This window comes from Tachysurus vachellii, chromosome 2 (genome assembly GCF_030014155.1).
Source record: "Tachysurus vachellii isolate PV-2020 chromosome 2, HZAU_Pvac_v1, whole genome shotgun sequence".
NCBI lineage: Eukaryota > Metazoa > Chordata > Actinopteri > Siluriformes > Bagridae > Tachysurus > Tachysurus vachellii.
In genome coordinates this window covers 17,376,211-17,399,355 of record NC_083461.1, presented here as the reverse complement: position 1 = coordinate 17,399,355, position 23,145 = coordinate 17,376,211, and the positions used below count along the sequence as shown (strand labels likewise).

Here is a 23,145-nt window from a genome sequence, read left to right as displayed (position 1 = left end):
CCAGGGAGATTAGCTACAGTGCCATGGGTTGCAAACTTCTTGATCATGTTGCGCGCTGTGGACAAAGGAACATCTAGATCTCTGGAGATGGACTTGTAACCTTGAGATTGTTGATATTTTTCCACAATTTTGGTTCTCAACTCAAATTTTGATTCTCAAGACAGTTCTCATCTCCTCTTTCTGTTCTCCATGCTTAGTGTGGCACACAGAGACACACAATGCAAAGACTGTGTCAACTTCTCTTTTTTTATCTGCTTTCAGGTGTGATTTTTATATTGCCCACACCCGTTACTTGCTCCAGGTGAGTTTAAAGAAGCATCACATGCTGAAAAGAAACTTATTTATCCAAAATTTGAAAGGGTGCCAATAATTTTTGTAAATTTTGTGAATTTTTGAACATTTTTTTGTGAAATTATGTCAAATTTGCTTTTTTCCTGTTTTTTTTTTTTTTTGTTTTTGTTTTTCAATATACACAAAGGAAATAAACATGTGTATAGAAAAAACATGTGTAATTGCAATACTTTTCTGTTAGAAATACTTCATTTTCTAGAAAAACGTCAGCGGTGCCAACACTTTTGGCCATGACTGTATATACCATGGAGGTGATGTCCACCACCCAAACTCTGTTTAGACAATAACAAGTTTCCTTTAAGACAGACAAACAGAATGTCTGAGGTTAGGATGGTCTCCATTCAGTCTAAGTATCAGTACAGGTGTAAACACAAGACATAATATATGCTCTCCAGATTCCAGATATGCTCACCTTTGTGGATTTGTGCAAGGTGAGTCAATAGGCTTATAAATTTTGGGTAAGAAGCCCTTGGGCAGAATCCCAAGAGTGCAGTCTGACACACATAAAAACATGATGGTAATGGTGAAACGGTTACTGTGATTTAATGAGATAAAAAAAAAATATGTTAAATTTTAACGTTTAAAATGTAAAAAAAAATAAAAAACTACTGAAAATATAACATTCGCTGGTAAAATAAAATAAAAGTGCAAAGATAGAAGTCGTTTTGAAGATTTTTTTAAAATTGTGCATTTTTCTGTAGATTAAGTGCGATATAAATATTATAGTACATTACATTAGGTATTCGAGAAGCAGTTTCCCAAGAACTGCTCTTTATTTACCGTAACCTACAGCATAATAGCTACAAATATACTCAGGTAATTTCATGTAAAAATTTGTGGAAGCTTTATATATAATGTATGTATTTATTAAAACACTTGTGAATCCAAATCACAGAGGTAATTCTTCATCCAATCAAATGTGTGTATTTAACAAAGCTTCAAATTGACTTGCATCTAGTACTGTATGTACATGTCTCTAAAGGAATGATATCAGGCACATTGAAGAATAGAGTGGATTATTCTTGCTTAATCATTCAACCATTTTTTTTTTTTTAATATTTACAAGTAAAGATCTTGTTACAAAAATACATTGTTTATTGCAGCACAAGGACGTGTAAAATATTGATTGTAATATTTATTCAGATTCCACACGAAACCACTACTGGATTTTAAAATTCTTTTGGGTTTTTTTTGGTTTGTTTTTGCTTTTTTTTTTTTATAAGCATTATAAATTTACACACACCATACAGAACAGACTTGAGAACGGTTTCTTATGTTTTGTTTCAGTTTTTAGTTCGAAAACCAAAAGATGATTTTAAAATAAAAATGTTTTAAATAGAAATGTAAATGCTTTTATTTGATTTTACTTTGCATTTATTATACTTAAACCTGTGTGTCCAAATCTGATACATTTTCTGCTTAAAAATAAAATACTACCAAAAAAAAAAAAAGATTTTTGGATAATAATCATGTTTAGACTGAATGTTTGACCATGAAAAGTTCCAAAAGAGTCTGGATTCCAGACATACAGGACTGGAACAATGATTGACATTACTAACTAAAACACCCGTTTACTAGCCTACTTTCAGAGATACATGAAAGACATATTTTCCCTTCAGTATTATTTTTTTCAAGCATTTATGAATATGATATATTTTAAAAGGAAGTGCTATTGAATTTGTCTCTCTCCATGTGTCTTTGGTGTAATACAAAAGGCCCGATAGCAGAATATAGATTATATTATATGAGTAGAATCTCTGTACTGTCAGATCAGATAGAAAATTGTGAAATTATTTACAGTACTAAACCAATTATTTATATCCACTTGGACCAGACTAGAAAGGCATGATAACCTGTAAATAGATGCGATCTGTGAAGAAACGGATAGATACAATGAATAAAAAAACAAAAGATGCGAGTTCAGAGTCACCCTCACCTGTAGTCAAATGATTTATTGTTTCCGTGTCCAAGCTGTTCATATTGTGGGACACTCCATAAACAGAGTGTGTGTAAATACAGAGCTCTCCAAAGGAGCCAGTGAGTGAGACCTCATTCAGATGTGTTACTGCAAAAGTAGTTCACTGCTATAGTAAATAAAAGTGATCTATCTGGGTATCGGCTTTAATGAAAAGGTCTACAACTGATTGGTTGATTGACTGATTGATTTGGAGAATTTATTCCGTTCCTAAATGACTTCTAGTTTTAGAAAGGATAAGAATGGAGAGATGGATTTGCTCCACACGTAACTATATTTTTTCATTTTCTGTGCATATTTAAATAAATTAAAAAAAAAAAAACAGGAACTCACTAATTATTTTAATTTCCCTTCTGGTAATTAAGTAAGTGCTTTTGCGTAACTGGATTTTTTTTCATTGATAGAAAAATTCAGTTCAATTTACACATGAATTTATCATTCACTAAAATGTATTACTTGTATACATATAGGTTTAAAATAATATAACTATTTATTTTATACATTTGCAAGCTCCTTTAATACATGTGGATTTCCAGGATCCGGATTCACTTTTAACAAAGCAGCGTTTCATCAGTAACTCTAGTGCAAGATTTCAGTGCTTTCAGTGCTCACTGCTCCCTTAGTAAGGCTTCCTTCTATGTACAAAGACGTCGGAACAAATGTCCGGGGTTACCGTATACCCTGCTGTCCTTTATGGTTCAGTTTAAAAACAGTAGCTTATTTTAATTATAACAAAAGATACTTGAAACTGATACGAAGCCATTGTGTTTTTCCTTTTTGGCTATGATTAAAAAAAGGCTTTTGAGATCAGCAAAAACAGCATGTTTACAAAAGGCACTACTTTAACTACTGATAAAAAAAAAAAAACAAAGCTGTAATGATAATTGAACACACTTATTGAACAATTATCTCATGGCATGTGCATTTCCTTGGGTCCATAACTTCATGACTGATCGTGTCAACAGTTCTTCTGGTAGACCAAGAAATGGAAGGACACACACAAGCCAAGCCAGGGTTGGATTTAACACATGCTCAGGAAGCTACAGTCCCAGCTGTGAGGAGAAGTCTGATGAACCAGGAAGTTTAAGAAACAGATAACCAAATACAAAAAATTGTGATTAAGTCCAACTCCTGTGCAGCATGTCTATTCACTGTGGTGTTGTTTGCTGAGCTGAGAAAAGTGCATGAGGCCGGACCGGTTTAGCCAAAGTCAATACGAGGACGATATTCCAGTACCATTGGGTAGGCCTAGAGAAAAGACATAAATAAGAAGTGAGTGTCACTGTATATAACTGATCATATTTAAACAAGTAAAGAGAAGTGCTATCACTGATACAAACAACTATTGGTCAAATGAATATGGGAACAGAAGAGGTCAATGCTTTTATGCAGGTCTGAAAGCTCTAATTACATAATTTATATAAACCATTCTGAAATGACAAAATAAGATTGGTGAGATTCAGAGGATCATTAACAGCTCTGTGTAATGACACAGTAATGGAGTCTCTCTCTAGAAAATATATACACACATACATACACACATTATGGTATGTATGGTAACTATGGTAGTAAAGATAATGTGCTATTTTATACCATCAGCCGTCAGATTCCACAACGGTACCCAGTACCTCCTACTCCACTGACTGTGAGACTCACATACCTACGTGTGTGTGTGTGTGTGTGTGTGTGTGTGTGTGTGTGCGTGTGTCCATGTGCGTGTGTGCATGTGCACATACCTACATTGATTTATTTTACTATTTTACTTATTTTTTTAATTAATTATTTAATTTATTTGTTTTATTTCTAGTAATTTTGTCCTTTTTCTTTTACACCATTTTTTCAAGTATTTTTTTCTTCAATATTAATGTGCTTTCCCATATGGGGGATTAATAAAGGTACACCTTTCTCGCTTTCATTTCTCTCTATAATTAGACTGATAAATGACATTAAATTAGTCATTTCTATATTCTTTTGTATTCCTTTGTTATATAATACAGTATATTTCTATATTATTCACACAAATATATTTCTATATTATTCACACAAATACACTTTTTCTTGAGCCCAGGCTATTTTTAGAGCAAGAAAGAGAGAAAGTTTTCTATGTGTTACTGGAAAGAGGGGAAATAAAGTACAGGCCCACGCTGACCCAATTCTGTGCCTTTCCAGCCTAATGAGATTTCCGGTAGAATTTCAGGTAGCTGTCACGGTGTTCAGTTCAATGTGTTCAGAAAAGAACACCTTTGTGGTAAAACTCATTTGTCATCAAGAATACGTGTTATGTGAAACACCTGTACCATTTTACTATTGATTTCTAAAGCATGTGATGAATGAGGACCACTGATATTAGTAACAGCTCATTAGTAAGCAGCTATTCAGAGCACACAGAAATATGCAAATTTCAAATGGCATAATTTTACACTGTGTCACTGGACTGACCCTGAAAAACAAAATCGACTCTACCAAAAGTACACGACTCTACTGCCGGTGTAGTGCTTAAATTTAATGTACTTCCAAAAACAAAACAAAACAAAAAACCTGCATCCACATTCCACTGGACGGAAATACACGGTGATGTGAAAGTAGACTGAATATCCAAAGGGCGGCGCTGCTTTCGTCCCGTCATTACGACTTGTGTTTGAGATATCTGAGAGGTGCAGCTGTTAGACACACATCAGCCGTTCTCTGTGTGCTTCTCTTCAGCCATTCTGGACCTGACCTTTGATTGTGTTCTCAGAGTCTCACCTAAAATGACTCACGATGCCAGATTTATAGAGGCGGTATCTAGATTCTTAAAATGCTTAAGAGTTTATTTCTGTAGGTCAAAACCACAATGCATCCATGATGAGATCTTAAGAGGTATAGATGTCCTTAAACATATCAAGTTAAAATTCAAAAGTAAAAATTTGCCACATATAACTACTTAACATATCTTACTTAAATGACATATAACTCTTTTTCCCAGAGGTTAAAAAAATGGAATTTGTGCCTGTTTTGTTGTGTCCGTGTTCAGCATTGAATTTCTTTGTCATGTCACAGTCAACAATGGTGGATATTGAGTCATATGAATGTCACTCAGGGTTTTTAAATAGCAATTTTAAAGTGTATTTATATTTTTACCTAGCCTACTGAGGGACAATACATTCATAGAAAAAATACAAAAAAAAGATACGTTTTTTTCCTAACGCAAATCTTCATTGTACAGTAAACGATGATATCTGAAGGCGTTTTCTTTAACCACTACAATTCTGCGTAAGGTTATCTCCTTTATCCCAACAGAGATTAAAGACATCTCACACTGAAAGCCAACATTGTTTTATGTCAAACTTGCGGTGATAAAATAATTCATTTGTTTATACTAATTAAAAATTTCCCATAAGCCGATTACTATTCTGCCTGTAAACTGGAAAGCTACTGAACTGGTAGAAAAGGTTAAATGACTGGGTTTACTCATTCCAAAATAATGGCCCACTGGTTAGTTACTCTAAAGTTTTGTCAAGTTCAAACCAAATCTAAAAACACATAATCAAAATATAGAATAAATCAAGTCTCATTTCAATGTTTTCAAATAAACTTTTATGAACGTTTTTAGGAGGACTGTTTCACCAGTAGCTCTTCAAAGACTTTTCAGTTTAAGTCAAGTCAAAAAGCTTTTATTGTCATTTCAACCATACAGTATATAGCAGTGTATATACAGTATAGCATATATATAACGCACTATATAGTGAAATGAAACAGCGTTTCTCCAGGACCATGATGTTACATAAAACAACACAGAGCTAAGGACTTAAAGTAAGTTGTCCTAATCACATATAGTGCGTCGTGTGTAACCTAGTGAAATGGTGCGAGACAAAAAACGATACAAAACACTACAGGACAGATACACAGATACGAAATAGCGCCGACCATTTTGATTTCTAGGGCTCTACAAGTGTTATACGCTTTAATATATGCTTGCATTTTCATTTGAATAAATTTGCCCACAATTGGCACAGATTTTGTTGCTTTGTATTAGCAGTTCCTTGGACTTCGTGTGATTTAATGAAAGAAGTAAAGAATCCACCTGAATTAGTTTCAGAGCAATCAATATGTGATCTTCCATAAAGAGTTACCAGGTCCATTTCTCTCACCTGCTCACCTGTCTTTTCTGCTTCAACAGCAGGTTCTAATGCATTATTGTTATTCTACCGCTTCAATTTCTTGGATATGCCAAGATCAATTTCTCCTATTAAAAGCTATTGTAACTGAGGTAGTGGTACAGTATCTCGAGTACAGAACTGCCAAGCAGATCACTAACATTTCAACATAAATTTGTTTAATGTTGGACTGTTGCTTTAAAATTCAAGAGTATATACTGTACATCTAAAACAGATTAAAAAAAATACAGGAATCTTAACCCTTTTTTGTGTTTAATGGACCAAGTACAAACTTCATGGATTTCACTGTACTTCAGTTCTGTTCGTGAACGTCATAGATTTTGGCAGCTGCTTTAAAATTCAAATTCCAAACAAATTTAGGCCGACCCTTTAGTATGCTCTGGAAAGCAAGCAAAAAAACAAAACATCCCTTGAAGACATGCAATCCTAGGCTTAAAAGCCTTAATGGAGAATGAAGGTTTTCAGGAAAATAGAAAGGTCTCCTTGTCCTGACTGGTTGAATGTCGGTGGCCAGAGTTACAGAGACTAGATTTTCTCTTCTGAGTTCTTTCTGCCTCACCGATAGGACAACGATCGCTCCCCCAAAGCGAAGGAACACCATATGATACGTTCTCAAGAGATCCCTTGAATTCTAAGTTAATTAGGAAGAATTATGAAGAAGTTTCATCTATCGAATTATAACACAGAGGTTAATGATCTCAGACTTCAATACTGACTCGCTCTGCTTTAATGATTCTTCATCTTAGCTGAGGTGCAGATTTAGTACATGAGGAGAGAATTAGAGACATTAACACTTCTTACATTTTCACCTCGAAGCCTCCAGCGCGTCATGTATATGAACTCCATGGTGTGATCTTTTCCCATAATCTCTCCGTTGCATAGGACGTCTAGCTGTAGAGAAGAACAGAGTGTGCTAGAGTGTGAGGATCTTCTGGTTAAGGAGATATACAGTATTCTACTGTGTGTTTGCTTAGAAAGCTGATTGATGTCCACATTGCGATTTGCGTTCACTTTGCACCATGAATTTCTGATTTGAGACAGGTTTGCTGTCGCTGATGATTTGTGTAAATAAATAATGTAGGAATTACTTATAGACCAGGCAGAATTTGTCACACAGTTTGTGACTGTATGTTTGACCAAAATGTAATGAAGGATTTGTAATTGTTTTTAGACATTATCATTGATGGTGGAAACCCAGCTTTATTCTGTTAAAATACTGCTTCCTGCCAAAGGGAAATACAGTCAGCTTCATAAATATTTAGCTATTGATAAAGCTGTTGTTATTTTATGTTGTATATTGTGTATCTACGATAGTATGTTTTAATTTGAATTTAAACAATAAATAGTCATGTTAGAGGTTCACCCACTCATCCTTTTATCAAGGAACCAAAAGTAATTGGATAAATAAGCGTAATCATAATTGGATCATAGTTTTTAATACTTGGATGCAAATCATTTACGATGGACATCACAGACATCACCACATCTTGGGCTTCTTCAGGGCAAGCTTCTATCAGGGCAAGTGACATGATGAAACGATGTGGACATTTGTTTAAATCAGTTTGGGTCATTTTTCCAAAATATTCTTCAGGTCACATTCCACCTGTACTGTGTAGCGCCACCTAATGAGTTTTTTTTAAGCATTTGGCTGAATCTGAGCAGATAATATAGACCTGTACGCTTCTGTACTCATATGTTGAAATTGTTAGCCGTCACGTCGTCAATAAATACAAGGTTCCATCCCTTCTCCATTCGCTTCCTTTCTTTCTGAACTTTGTCTCATCTCTTCATTGAATGTTGTTCCAGAACCGTACAGGCTTTTTAAGATTTTTTCTTTTTTTTTATTTTGACCAAATCTAAAATGTGGTTTTCCTGTTCTTGAGGCTAAGGAATAATTTATGTCTTTGTAGTAAACCCTCTGTATTTACTCTGGTGAAGTTTCTCTTCATTGTTGAATGTGATGCAGACAGTCCTACCTCCAGAAGATTGTTCTTCATCTGGCCAACTTTTTTTTTTCACCAGGGAAAAGATTTTTTTGTCATCCACGTCAGTGGTTTCTCACAGTCTTTTGGACCTTGTGGTGTTCCTGAGCTCAGTTGATGTGATTAGTTGATTAGTTGATGTGGCCACACCTAATGTTTTTGTTATGGGTTTGTTTTGAAGCTCTTTGGACTTCATATTGAGCAATAATAAAGTTCTCTGCTTACTTGTAAGTGAAATAATGAGGGAACTCCCAACTATCCAATTACTTCTGGTACCTTTAAGAAATATTTGGGTGCACATATACAAATATTAAATAGAATAGAACAGAATAACTTTATTAATCCCTGGAGAGAAATTAATATACAGTAGGGACACAAAACCAAAATGGATAATGAGATAATGAGATAATGAGATAGAGCACAGAGTAATAAACAAACAAGGGCAGAGTGTAGTGGGGATGCGATACACGGTGTGAGAATCTGTACAGTAAAATGCTACAAAAATACTGAGGTAGTCATATGTGGAGAAAATAGATAATATTCCAAAAATGTAATAAACTAATGACATAAAAAAGAAGGTTATTGAAGTACAATATAGTTTTTATGGCGATTCCTATTATGATGAAATTTCTTCAACATTCACCTGATTTGGATGTAAATACTTAATATTTAATTTCATCTCAAATGAACCCCCACACACACACACACACACACACACACACACACACACACACACACACACACACAGTACATACCTCATAAGAACTTGGAAGCTTTAACTTCAGACTTAAGAACTTCTTGATTGTTCCTACGGTCACACGAGTTGAGCAGCGAATAAATTTCTTCATTAACCCCTAAAGAGGGAATACAATACACAACACACCGTCACTTTAACATGATGCTATACAGTGGTGCACTCAAGACTCAGAGTAACCACTGTGACGCTTCTCGTCACACAACTGAACCTTCTGACTGTCTCCTGTGGCTACTGTCTGTGTGAGCAATTCACAAAAAGACCTAATCACAGGGCGTTTCTTGTGGAGTGAAGCTGAGACCTGACATCACAAAATGAGCCTGGACGTGACAAGCTAAGCAGGAGAAATTAAGAGAGGGGAAAATGGAGAAAGTGTGAATTAAAGGAGAACTTTCACACCTTTACACTCCAACACATGCATCGCTGTTTAGTGCATCTGTACTCAAAGACATAATCATTTAGGTCATTTTGTCATGTTTCCCTGCACTGACAAACGCACAGAAAACACATCATGTACAAAAGAACTTAAAGGGTAGTTTTTGGGTCAGTCAGTAATGATTTATGCAGAAAGCGCTTTTTTTTTGGCACATAGTATTTGCAAATCAGGCTCTAAATAAGCTCAATAGTTCATCCTCTCCCAGACGGGGAAGAATGACTTTTTCAGTGGGAAGAATTTGTGGTAATGCTTAACCAGCATAGTCAGTGTTTGCCTGCTCATGCACAGATACCACAAACATTTAGTTATGGCAGATAGAATACATTTTTCTAGTGCATTGCACCAGTATTTTCTAAGACAGTCTCATGATAGAAATTATTATAAAAGTGTAAGTGTTGTGCTTCATTAGGCTACAGACATATAAAGAAAATGACTGACAGAAATCAACACCTTGCACTTAGACTTCTGTTATTAGTGAATTGTAAGTGAACTGGTTTACTGTGTTTGTTCACAATCTGTTGAAATTATAGTTGTTATTATATATTATTGTTATTGGGTAGATATTCTGTTCAAATATTACTTTCAATGTTAAACAAATAGAGAGGTGTTTTTGTTGTACTGGGCCTTTGGGAAGGCTAAAGATCCGCCTTGTCTTTCAGTTCTGATTATTCATGGCAAAGGATTTAGAAATAATTGAAATTATTTGAATAATTCCTATATTAAAGATATATTAACTTCCGCAGTGTTCCGATAGAGACATGATGGCAGAGAGACAAGGAACGTTATAAAGCACAAAGACAAAATCATTCAAACATCATAATGAAACCCAAATAAACCTCTAACCTTTACTATGTTCTCTCCTATCTGGCCGTTGCTGCGCAGACAGTCCAGACAGATGGCTATCTGTGGGTCATTCCTGTGGTAGTCTCCATCCCCTCCATCATCAATATCCTCGTCTACCTTCATCCTTTTACATTCGGGACCGTCATCTGAAATAAGACAAAAACCCCATAATGACTGTTATATATATATATATATATATATATATATATATATATATATATATATATATATATATATATATACATACAGCAATGCAGACATGTGTGTAAAGCGAGTTTAGCAACAGAATTCCGAGACAAACACACACAGTATGCATGAGCTGCATTGTTTTCACTGCCCCTGAGTGAATATACCCAATATCAAGTAAATCAAGAGCCTGACAATCGTGAACAGATATGCTGTTCCAATCGAGCAGTCGTGTCTTTCACCAATTCTTTCTCTCAAATTAGAACAACGATATACAAGCAGACGAACTTGGGGTTGGGGGGGGGGGGGGTATGAAAAGGAAAGTAATTACACAATCATTAAGAATTGCTTACAGCTGCACACTCTTTATGAGCTGTTGTGGAGATTGAAGCCTTCAGGAAATTCTGTGTAGCTGATGTGTGATTGGGTAATTCATTGAGCAAACGGATGGCAGGAACACAAAAAACGGCTTTTCTAACGTTCAATAAAAGTCCAAGTCACGTTTCTGCGAAATGTTCATACCCATAACATGTACCCATAAAATGTGATCAAAGCATTAAAGTCTTCCTTCCAGCAGGCTTTATTTAATGTCTGCAGTCTGAACCTGGACAGTAATCTGGAACGACGTGACTATGACATTAAAAGTCTAGCCTGGTCACTTCCGTTCATTTAAAAAAATGTCAACAAAGACTTGGCGTCTTCTAATATTCCTACAGACAATCTTCAGAGAAATTAAACAGGCTTTTTGCGTGAGAACGCACACAATGAGTCACTAGTGAACATAAGCTATACAGTAGCTTAGTTATTTGTAAGTGACTGATTGCTGCCTTAACACACCTCGGTGTAGTGAGATGAAGACAGATATAATCAGAGTTCCTTGGAGAAGCCTGTCAAAGACCAGCTGCCTGCTGTCACCGGTAACATCGAAATTGAACACTCCCTTAGGCATGTACACTGCAGTCTGTCTCAGCTGGCTCTAAGTCACAGCCTTATCCTTTGACTTCTAATGTACAGACATTTGCACTCTGAACTACTTAAGACTCATTCTGACTCATTCTGGGAGGTATTTTAATTTTTATATTAATTACTACTGACTACCATGGGACAGTATTATACATCAGCCGTGAGGAGACGTTCTTAAATCTGGCTGATCAGAAAGTTCATTTTAATGACAATATTAATATTAATCACTGGTTTACTTAATAATAGTGTTCTGTCCTTCTTGTTTCTATGGTAACACTAGAGATAGACAGACAGACAGACAGACAGACAGATAGATAGTCTGTATGGTGAATAAATTGGTAAATAAGTATACACATAAATAAATATAAAAGAGCATAAACATTAACATAAACATTAACATAAGTGATCTGATAAAATACTATTTTGTTGAAGTAGTAAACAGATGAGATTTTGCACTTGCTCATGTGAACAGTGTATTATAAATTTAACTACAAGAATATGAGTGAAGTTTAAATAATATTATGGAATTGTACATTCTATGTCTTCTGTAGAGATTTGTGGTTGTGAATAAATAAATATGAGGTAGGAGTCTATAAAATGTGTAGACGTGAGTGTGTGCAGTGCAAATAGATCCCAACATTCAGTGATAGAGTTTTTTAATGTTCGGTTCTCTGATATAAGGACTTCTATAAAGTAGGCCTAATTCTATTTATTAATAAATAGAATATTCTATTTATTGTTAAATAGTTTATTTAACATTTCTACAGTCAGAGTCTCTGTGCATAGAGACTGACAATGAAAATGAATGATGGGTTAAAGCCACTGTTTACGTCACTATAACGTAAAGCAACAAGAAACTATTTTATTTTGTTGACGTTCGACATTAAAGGTGTCCATATAAACGGTTAAAAAATATAAGGTCATTCTTTAGAGGATATAAAAGTAGGAATTATTTCCAACAAGCTGTGGAATGAAAATAATTAACTTTGTGGTAGAAAGCAGTGACACGTCTCACCGTCTCATTCTTTAGACATTTCAACAGGACAAAGATGCACGCTTACCATCATCGTTTTCTTTTGATTTATTCTTTTTCCAGAACTCAATCTCCTCTTGTTGTTCCTCTGAAAATAAAAACAAGAAAAAACAAGAGAGAGAGAGAGAGAGAGAGAGAGAGAGAGAGAGAGAGGGAGAGAGTGAGTGAGAGTGAGAGAGAGTAAGATAGATTGAGTGAGAGAGAGAGATAGAGTGAGTGTGAGTGAGAGAGAGATAGAGTGAGTATGAGAGAGAGAGAGTGAGAGAGAGAGAGAGAGAGAGAGAGAGAGAGAGAGAGGGGATTAAAAAAGAAAACACATTACTGATTAACTGACTCTCAATAGTGAGGCACAAAACAACTGTATTTAGGTTTTCAGCAGTAAACTACATCATCTTAATGGAATACTCCAGCTTTTATTTTTGTCCTAATCTCTAATTACTGCATATGTAGTTTCTGTGTGATTAAGAAGCACAACCTGTTTCCCTTTAATGAGAAACCAATTAAAAGCTGTTTTACTAAAAACTAAGTTATATCAGAAGTAAACAGGCAGTTAAAGAGGTAAAGTGTGTTTATGCTAAATACATTTTTTTTGTTTTTTTTAGAAATGCTTAATGAGTCCTTCATTCATAAATGATTTGTAAATTAAACTGTAAATCATAATTATCCTTTTAGATATAACTCCTGGTCCTGGTCTCACATGGATAACACAAAACAAACAAAAAAAGAAAACATATTCATTACATTTCTCCAGTGTTACAAAAAATATAACAGATGTAAACAGTGTAATATTATTTTCACTTTATAAACCGATCACCCACAATGTTTAAACCACCTGTCAAATATTATGTAGGTCCCCTCGGTGCCAGAATAGTCAGACCCTTGGATATCAATGACCCTGTTGCTAGTTCACTGGCTGTGATTCCTTGGACCATTTTCAGTAGGTACTAACCACTGCGTACTAACCACTGGGTACTAACCACTGCGTGCTAACCGCTTCGTACAAACCACTGTGTACTAACCACTGCGTACTAACCGCTTTGTACAAACCACTGCGTACTAACCGCTTTGTACAAACCACTGCGTACTAACCGCTTTGTACAAACCACTGCGTACTAACCGCTTTGTACAAACCACTGCGTACTAACCGCTTTGTACAAACCACTGCGTACTAACCACTGTGTACTAACCGTTGCTTACTAAGCGCTTTGTACAAACCACTGCGTACTAACCACTGTGTACTAACCGTTGCTTACTAAGCGCTTTGTACAAACCACTGCATACTAACCGTTGCTTACTAACCTCTGCGTACTAACCGCTTTGTACAAACCACTGCGTACTAACCACTGCGTACTAACCGTTGCGTACTAACCTCTGCGTACTAACCGCTTTGTACAAACCACTGCATACTAACCGTTGCTTACTAACCTCTGCGTACTAACCGCTTTGTACAAACCACTGCATACTAACCACTGCGTACTAACCGTTGCTTACTAACCTCTGCGTACTAACCGCTTTGTACTAACCACTGCGTACTAACCGTTGCTTACTAACCGCTTTGTACAAACCACTGCGTACTAACCACTGCGTACTACTCGCTTTGTACAAACCACTGCGTACTAACCGCTGCATACTAACCACTGCGTACTAACCACTGTGTACTAACTGCTTCGTACTAACCACTGCGTACTAACCATTGTGTACTAACTGTTTCGTACTAACCACTGCGTACTAACCACATACTACAAACCACTGCGTACTAACCAGTTAGTACAAACCACTTTATACAAATTACTTCGTACTACCCACTGCGTACCGGGAACAACACAAGCCTTGCTGTTGGCGATTCTCTGACCCAGTGTTTGGACTTTGGTGCTTGTCGGAGACGCTCAGATCTTTACACTTGTGCGTTTTTACTGTTCACTTGCTGCCTAATAAATTCCACCCCTTAACAGGTGGGCAATGGTGGCTCAAGCGGTGGCTTTTAACTCTCACTGCTCCAGGGTGCTGCATCATGGCTGACCCTGTGCCCTGACTTCAACCTCCAAAGCTAGGATATGTGAAGAAAGAATTTCACTGTGCTGTAATGTAGATGTGACAAAAATATAGGCTTCTGTTCTATTCCACTGTAATGAGATAATCAATGTTATTCACTTCACCTGTCACTGATTATCATGTAAAGATTATCATGTCATGTATTTTATCTAAGAACTGAATTCAATAACATCCTGCCCTGATGCCTGATGACGCCTGAGAGAGGCACAGGCTTCCCGTGACCCGAGGTAGTTCGGATAAGCGGTAGAAGATGAATGAATGAATGAATGAATTCAATAACTGCCCTCAGACATTCATTATCAGCTGGTTTATGGTAAACTGGCTTCTTGTTCTGTTCTCAGTACAGGGAAATGTGTTGAAGCTCTTTTTAGAGATCATCGCTTCCTGTAGACTGCGTACTACAGATGCAGAAGACAGTGCTGGAGTATTCCTTTAATCGAGAACCACTCGAGTACACATACTTTCCCGGAGTCCAGGCACGAGCTTGAAAATGATTTCTTCTAATGTGTTGTCCAACCTTCGAAAACAGAAAACAGTTTGAGGTGAAAAATCAAAGAGCAGAAATGACACAATAAGCCATAAATCTATAATCATGAAAATAATATTTGTCTTGATGTGACTGAGGTCCAGCACAGACACATATGCAAAAATCCACAAACAGGACATTGGGGCTATTGTGTTCAGACTGTGCTGCTACACAGTTCCAAGGCTGCACCTGTGTGTGTGTGTGTGTGTGTGTATGGTTGGGGGGTTAAACTTCACAGCTGAAACACTGACTACACTGAGTGCTGCAGCTGTTGGCTGGAATGCATCTCTGCTAATACCAAATTTATTGCATAGCGCCCACACACACACACACACACACACACACACACACACACACACACACACACACACACACACACACACACACACACACACACACACACACACACACACACACACACACACTACTGTGATCCTGCCCCGTGGCATGCAGCTATGGCTAGACGCCTCAGCATCAGCTCTGATTCATGTGGAGCAGTCTATGAAAAAAAAAAGTTCTGCAACATTCCCTGACGTTTGGCGTCAACCTTCGTCCGCTCCATTTTATTAAGACGGATAATAATCATAATGGTGCTTAAAATACAAAAGTATGAGCAGTGGGCTGTTTCCTGGGTTATCAATAACACAATGAAACATGAAACAACATAAAACTTTTAGGTCTTTTATTCTTTTTAGTTACGGTATAGCAGGGATGCATCAATACTATTTTTTTATATTTTTTTTACAGCATTTGGCAGATGCCCTTAAGAATCCCATAAGAAGATGCTGTAGTTCCTCCTCAAGATGTTTTTAACCGGCACAGCTTGTTGTTTTGCTTTGATAATTTATTAGGAAAAATATGATGTAATCACAGTTAGCGTGATATACAAACACGGCATTATCGTGTCAATGTAAAATAGGTGTATCAGTATAAGATCCTGGTTAATGAAGCATCTTTTAAAGTATGATTGAAACGGACTGAAACCAGCTGAAGGAGCAGGAAAAGTTTGACAATATTTTCACTGCAATTGCAATTTACTACACAATCTTACATACTGATGCTTTAATATTTTTTATCTCATTGAACTAAGATTTACATCTTTCCTCATGCAAATTCCATGGAAATACTGCTGTTTGTAATTCCTACATAGTTATTATCTGCATTATAATATGATCTTACCTTAACATTTCCAGTGGGTTTGTTTCATGGACTTGGATGCCACATTTTGGACATTCATTGCTGTCTTCAAAATGCTGGACGATGCAACTTTTACAAACTGTCAAGTGTAGAAAAAGACAATTAAAGAATTCTCTCGGACCTTTGGTCAACATTGATGTTATGAACACGTGCATTTTAAAAAAGATTATATACATAGAATATGGAAAAAAGCTAACTTCTTTTCTCTGGGAAACTTCACCACTTTCTCCAAACAAATTGATTTCATTGAATGAATGTCTGAATGTCTGCCAAGGGAACATTTGGCTATTTGTGCCATTCTGGGAACTTCAGTGTCTGCATCTGGATGGCTGAAATCTTCATATCACTGTGGTGTGTAAGTAAAACTAAGCTTCTGGGCTGAAACTGAGATAAAGGCCCATGCTGCATCGTATTCGCTGAGCCAATTGAATGAGTGCATAACTGTATTACTCTCTCTCTCACACACACACATTAATATCATCATCATCTTTCACTACTGTGTCATACAGCAACGAAGCTGCTTTCACCTGGACTGTGTATTGCGACACACATTTAGCTCTCGTTCACACAAATCAGTCATTTGAAACCCACATTAGACACAATGAGGACAGCAATGTATATTATGAGAAAAGAGGGACAACATAGGACTCCTTGGGTCCTTAGGCACAAAAAAAAGTGTGCATTACATTCTGACTGTACACTTAGGGATAAGCCTGTACATCTCACATGTCTGTTAGTGGCTTTGCTCTCACATATTCACCCAGAAATAACACTGAACATTCAGAGTCACACCTGACCAGATTTTTAGGTTAGGCAATAACAAACACTTGCTGCTGATTCATCCCAATGCACTTCTCACTGCTACAGGATAAGCAAGTTAAAGAGAGAGAGAGAGAGAGAGAGAGAGAGAGAGAGAGAGAGAGAGAGAGAGAGAGATAGACAACTAAATCATGCTATCAAATGCAAGAGTCCACAACCAGGCTTTGTATTGAAATAGAAGCCTTGTTGTTTGTCTTTCCCCTTTGGATTACAGTTTGTGGCGAGATAAGAAACCGACTCCTACAAACAAATAATTGGAACACAAAACGCTCATTGAAGGTGGAAAGACATTTGTTGTCATGGTGACTGGGGCTCCAGATATCTGCGTTCACCCTGAGGACTGCGGATGTGTGTATCTACAAGGGCACTTTCACCTTTACTATTCCATCAAAACATCAAGACATGTAAAATAACCCACTGGCTAAAGAAGCACAAAAATGAACCGCACAATCTTTAGAATTAGTTATACAGTATGTGTGGTCCTTTTACTAAGATTTCATAAGACATGGCACAATATAAATGAATGTCATAACAATTGCTTTCAAGACCAAAACACATTAGTTCCTGTAAGAGAAAGAAATTGTAAAATTATTGGCACTCTTCAAGTAAATAGAGAAAAGTGATTTTTTTTTTTTTTTAAATATGTGCAATGATTCAAAATTGAAAAAGGAATAAGTAATTGTGCAGGATATGGTCAAATTCTTATGGAAACTTAAGCCTCACACCCATACCTGGTTCTTCAACAAACCATTGCCACAAAGTTGAATGCGTTGAATGTCTTTTTATGCCATAATATAACAGTTTTCCTTCAGTGAAACTGAAGTCCTCTTTAAAAAAGACATTTCAACCCCTATTTTCAACCCCAGTTTGGTCACCCTGCTCCCAGATCATACTACACTATCCAACCAGGTAGAGCTTCCTCTTCAGACATGCCGAGCCAGCCAGCAGCATCTTTCAAACTATCTGCCCACTTCTGAATACAGTACATGATCTCACAGATGCCCACAGATGGCTAGTGTAGCTGTGACTGACAGTGGAGATAAATTATGCCATCCCTTTTTCCCAGTGTGCTCAGCCCTGGACAAATACAGATGGACGATTTGAAACTTTTTTGATCTTCCACAACCAGGTGAACACTTTTCCAAAATTTTCAACATGTTTCCAAACCCACTGAATGTTTTATTCATGTTCTATTCTAATTCTGATCATTTTTATGAAGGGTGCTAATACTTCCAGAGTTGCCTGTAATTCCTTACCTTAAGGCCCATTCATGGAGCTATCCTCAGGAGGCAGGAGAGCTGTTGGCACTGTACCAGAAGCTTTGATAACAACAATGGTACAAGGCTGAAATTCAGAGGTATGCACTATGCACCCTGAATACAACATTCCGAAGCTTTCTGTCAGATTTTCTCACCACTATATGCCCTAATTACTTCACTTCCTGACTCAGAAGTGCATATCATTCAATCTTATGGCCACTAGCTTCACAATTAATAGAGTCTGGAATAACCTGAACCTTTCAGCATGAACAATATAGTACTGTATCCCTTACTAACAGGGTAGCATAGTTTGTATAGTGTAGCTTGTTTATAGAAAAAGAAAAGAATTAGAAACAGAAAATCAAATACTATTTTTAAAGTATTAAATATTTTATTGATCATACTTACAGCAAAATGCTCTTTTCACTGTTAAATTCTATCCCTGAAGTTATTTCGACTCAATGAGCTCCATGGGCTCTTACAGAAATCTTTATCTGAGTTCATTAAAGTATAAGGATGACCCTGGGAGCCCCTAAGGAATATTGAAGGAAAGCCGATGATGGAGTGTTAACAGTTACAGTATGGAACATAGTGTTAGTCTCGGGGTTGAAAGCAAGCCTGACTTGGCAATCCCTTACTCTGGCTTTGGACCCTGGCTTTGAATACATGTGTTGAAACAAAGCACTCACAAGTATGCAGGCACTCTGTCACGGTGGTAGGCTTGATCAGGTAGCCTTTACACACATAGCAGGTAATGAAGTGGTTGAACTCTTTGACTAAGTGCTTCCTCTGAGTGGCCATTTCCACCTCTTGCCGTCGTGCAGCTGGAGGGATGTTGGAGATTATGTGTGGGGTGTGGAAGATCTATGGAGTGAATAGGTGAGGGAAGAGCTCAAAGCACAGCTCTGCCGCAGAGCCCCTTGCCCTTACGTCCTGGCATGTTCAGCCTTTGGAGACATTGTGGTATCATGTGTGCTGCCTTTTTGTCATCATGCTTCCTTGATATACGTAAGACACCTGAAAAGAGAAAGAGATGAGTATATACATTTATCCGGATCAACTTATACAGTAGTCCCTGCTGAAACTGTATCCCCATGCTAGTACAAATAAACCAAGGTCTAAGAATACCATTAAGCTAAAATCCTGTTAGAGATGAGTTAGTACAGGTATGAAAACCCAATACCAGTCAGTTATTAAATTGTAGCTACATTCATTAGACATCAGGCGTATCTACTATAGAAATCCCTTAGTAGGTATACAGTTACTGACTGTGCTTTGCCAGCTGAGATTTTAAAGCACTGGCGGCTTTATTAGACACACCTACCTTGTTAATCCACCTTACAGGGTATGGTTAGAGACTAATGCTCATATTATTCCTTGCAAAGTGTGAATTAATTACCCTATAAACCAGGATATTCAAACATTTCATAATGGAAGCTCTTTAACAGGAAAATATAAAATTTGTTAAAACAAATTAGACATTTTGTGTGCATCAATATTAGAGACGTTTTTATTACCTTATTTCTGAATTTCCATAAAACCGATTTTTCTTTTTACTAGAATCCAGTTGACATTATTTATAGGCACAATAACTTTGATAAGAGTTGCTTGTGGGTTCCACCTCTGTGACTAAATAAGAAAACCACAGAGCCCCTGGCTATGCTTCACAGACCATTTGAGCTCTTTGAGAACTTTGTCTCTAAACTCTCATCAGTGGTCACTTTCTAACCACAGCACTGCTACTGGCAAGGTATTTTTGGGTTGGTGCACTTTTCTCAACCCAGCAGTCACAGAGGTGGTTAAATCGCAGCAACACTGCTGAGCCTGATCCACCCGTACCTGAGGAATGCACTACCTAGGGAGTGTCACTGCTTTGCTGGGAATGCAACACCACTCAAACACTATCTGTTCATTGATGGTCCTAATGTGGTCCTTTTCCGTTTACATATAAGAGGTTGACAAATTTTGCAATGACTAAAGAAACAGATAAGCTACAGTTAGTAAGTGAAGAACTACAACGTGCATCTATAGCCCTATCTGGAACGGAATCAATTTCTGTGGGGTCCTGTTTTCTATTTCCTATTTTACAGGTACTTTATATTTCCATCCAGAAAATATCCACGTTGATGCTTTCCCCCGTCCTCCTCTGAGAAAATTACAGGACGATTTACTTACAGTTTTTTGTCGTTTAATATTAGATATTTAAGGAACTGATGTGCTATAACACTGTGTTCATTCTAGTATTACTGCACACCCAATATTGTTTGAACATACAGTATTTACACTGATTGGCACTGTTTCTGTTTATTGTCTTTTGTGTATTGTCTTTTTTGTATTGTCTTGTCATTTTTTGTCTGCACTGTCTTTTGTCCTGCGCTGTCTTGTCTGTCTTGTTTGTCTAGTCCTGCACTGTTTGCACCAGTTTGCTCTGTTGCACTTTATGTGGCTGACTTACTTACTAAGTCCTTAGCCCTGTCTTTGATTTTATGTAGCATCATGGTCCTGGAGAAACGTTGTCTCATTTCACTGTGTACTGTAACAGCTATATATGGATGAAATGACAATAAAAGCTTCTTGACTTGACGCAAACGTTCGTGTTTACGGAAAATACTACTACATTTTACATTTCGGCAGACGCCCTTATCCAAGGCGAATTACGTTATCTGATGTTTATACAACTGAGCATTTGAGGGTTAAGCGCCTTGCTCTGGGGCCCAACAGTGGCAGCTTAGTGGACCTGGGATTCGAACTCACAACCTTCCCGATTGGTAGCTCAACACCTTAAACACTAGGCTATCACATGCCCATATAGTGTAACTCAGACCTTCTGTGGTAATTTCATCACTGTCTGGATGTGAGCGTTTCATCACTGAGGAGAAGTCTAAAATAAAAATCTATTACCCACAAAGTAATCCAAGATGAATAGATTTTATTGACACAGCTACTGAGTGGAAGCAACTAACACACTGGTGTTAGCTTCAATAAAACCACTAGTTTTTATTAAACAACAAAAAAAGAGATTATTCATTTCAGTTCGTTAGTTAGTTTAGTCAGTAAGTTATCTATTTATTTATTTACGTGTTTAATTTCTAGTTTACAAAATGATAATTACTGTATTTTATATATTCTAGAAACTTGCTTCAGTGGCATGGAGCACAGTTGCCATGCGCGCAGGTGCGTGTCGAGTTAAGCCCCGCCCACAGAACAAAGCGAAAGCGATATGGCTTCTTCAGAAACAGGAAGATCACACACATTAGCGTGCTGTGTGTATAATACACACCACAGGTGCCATCATGAACGGTGTACTGTTAAACCTACTATGTAGTACGTTGTTGTTGTAGTTTTACAAAACTTATGAAAGTGTTTTGAGACAAAGCAGAGGTGTGAACAAGTGCATAGCTTTCCTCTAAACTTCCAGAAAGTCTGTTTGTTTTGTTTTTTTTACGACAGTTTGACAGCAGCGTCGTCTCACAGACTGTAATAACGGCCTGTCATATTAGCGTTGTTATGACGTCACAAAGTTTAAGGCTCAGTACTAAGACACTGCTGGGAGTTTAAGTTCAGTACAAAGCGATGGGCATCAGACTGCTGCTTTTGTTTTTTCTGTATCATAGTTAATGTACAGAAGCGGGTAGATAAAACACACCACATCACATCACGTGTGTAGAGTCGCTGATGAGGTCAGTGTCTAATAGCACCAACACCAACAAGTCTGTTTGATTATTCCTCATAATGTATCAAAATAACACAATTAAAGTGAATGTGTGTGCGCGCGCGTGTGTCCATGTGTGTGTTTGTATGTGTGTATACGTGTGTGTGTATGTGTATGTTTGTATGTGTCCATGTGTGTGTGTGTGTGTCTGTGTGTGTGTGCCTAAGACAAAACGAAACCCTGACTAGTTAAAGTAGTGGCCATGAAGCTGTCACCACACACCAGGAGCTCCACATGCACTGGAAACTCTAGACTCTGTATGACACCAGATCTCGTCGCCATCCCAACTGAAACTTTACTACACCAGGCAGCTTGTAAGAGGAAACCGAGACGCAATCGTCATGCGGCCACCTGAGTTTCATAACAAACCCTGTGCCTTACCTTGTGATATCACGAGTCTTCCTGCATGGTGCTGCGCAGTAATCTGGCGAGTGTGTGCTGTAAATGTGACATGCGGAAAAGTCGGCGGGGAGAAGGCGGAACTGCTCTGTGTGTGTGTGTGTGTGTGTGTGTGTGTACGCGGATGATGATGGGGATGATGAAGGGCGGGGCGGAAGACTCGTGTTTACGCCGAGCTGCTTCAGCGCTGAGACTCTGATTGGAGCCAAAGTGGGGCGCAGCTGCTGTCGTAACGGCGGGATATACGAGGCAAAATAATCCTCTAAACCTGTTTGTCAGTACACATTATACAGCCACAGACTAAATATGTCCATTCACGATAATGTACAGATCTCTTTTTTTGACAGTACACACAAAACATACAATAAAACATAAAATAAGAAACTGAATGCAAGGCAAAACACTGCACGTGGACATATTGTATTATTTATTTATTTATTTATTTATTTATTTATTTATTATTATTATTATTATTATTATTATTATTATTATTATTATTAT

At 37.2% G+C, this 23,145-nt stretch overlaps 1 protein-coding gene across 2 annotated transcripts; it reads right to left on the bottom strand.

Moving 5' to 3' along the window:
- Nucleotides 1–2,270: 2,270 nt before the first annotated feature.
- pcgf5b (polycomb group ring finger 5b) lies at nucleotides 2,271–22,762 on the bottom strand. 2 transcript variants are annotated; one of them, XM_060860873.1, is made up of 9 exons: nucleotides 22,627–22,762; nucleotides 19,223–19,550; nucleotides 16,438–16,534; nucleotides 15,194–15,249; nucleotides 12,709–12,768; nucleotides 10,499–10,644; nucleotides 9,221–9,319; nucleotides 7,285–7,374; nucleotides 2,271–3,574 (listed from the first exon to the last, which is right to left on the bottom strand). In XM_060860873.1, exons 2-9 carry the CDS (start codon nucleotides 19,332–19,334, stop codon nucleotides 3,527–3,529), a joined length of 708 nt encoding a protein of 235 aa, XP_060716856.1. In that variant the 5' UTR covers nucleotides 19,335–19,550; nucleotides 22,627–22,762; the 3' UTR covers nucleotides 2,271–3,526. The 2 variants fall into 2 exon arrangements, with proteins under 2 accessions (XP_060716856.1, XP_060716863.1); XM_060860880.1 differs by lacking the exons at nucleotides 2,271–3,574; nucleotides 7,285–7,374 and adding an exon at nucleotides 8,706–8,741.
- Between the last annotated feature and the right edge of the window lie 383 nt (nucleotides 22,763–23,145).

Bases quoted from the DNA above. Each gene is read 5' to 3' on its own strand.
- pcgf5b (XM_060860873.1), bottom strand. From the start codon at position 19,334: ATGGCCACTCAGAGGAAGCACTTAGTCAAAGAGTTCAACCACTTCATT. The intron at 16,535-19,222 runs GTGAGTGCTTTG...TACACTTGACAG, and splicing joins GACAGAGTGCCTGCATACTT to TTTGTAAAAGTTGCATCGTC. The intron at 10,645-12,708 runs GTAAGCGTGCAT...GTCTTATTTCAG, and splicing joins ATCAAAAGAAAACGATGATG to ATGACGGTCCCGAATGTAAA.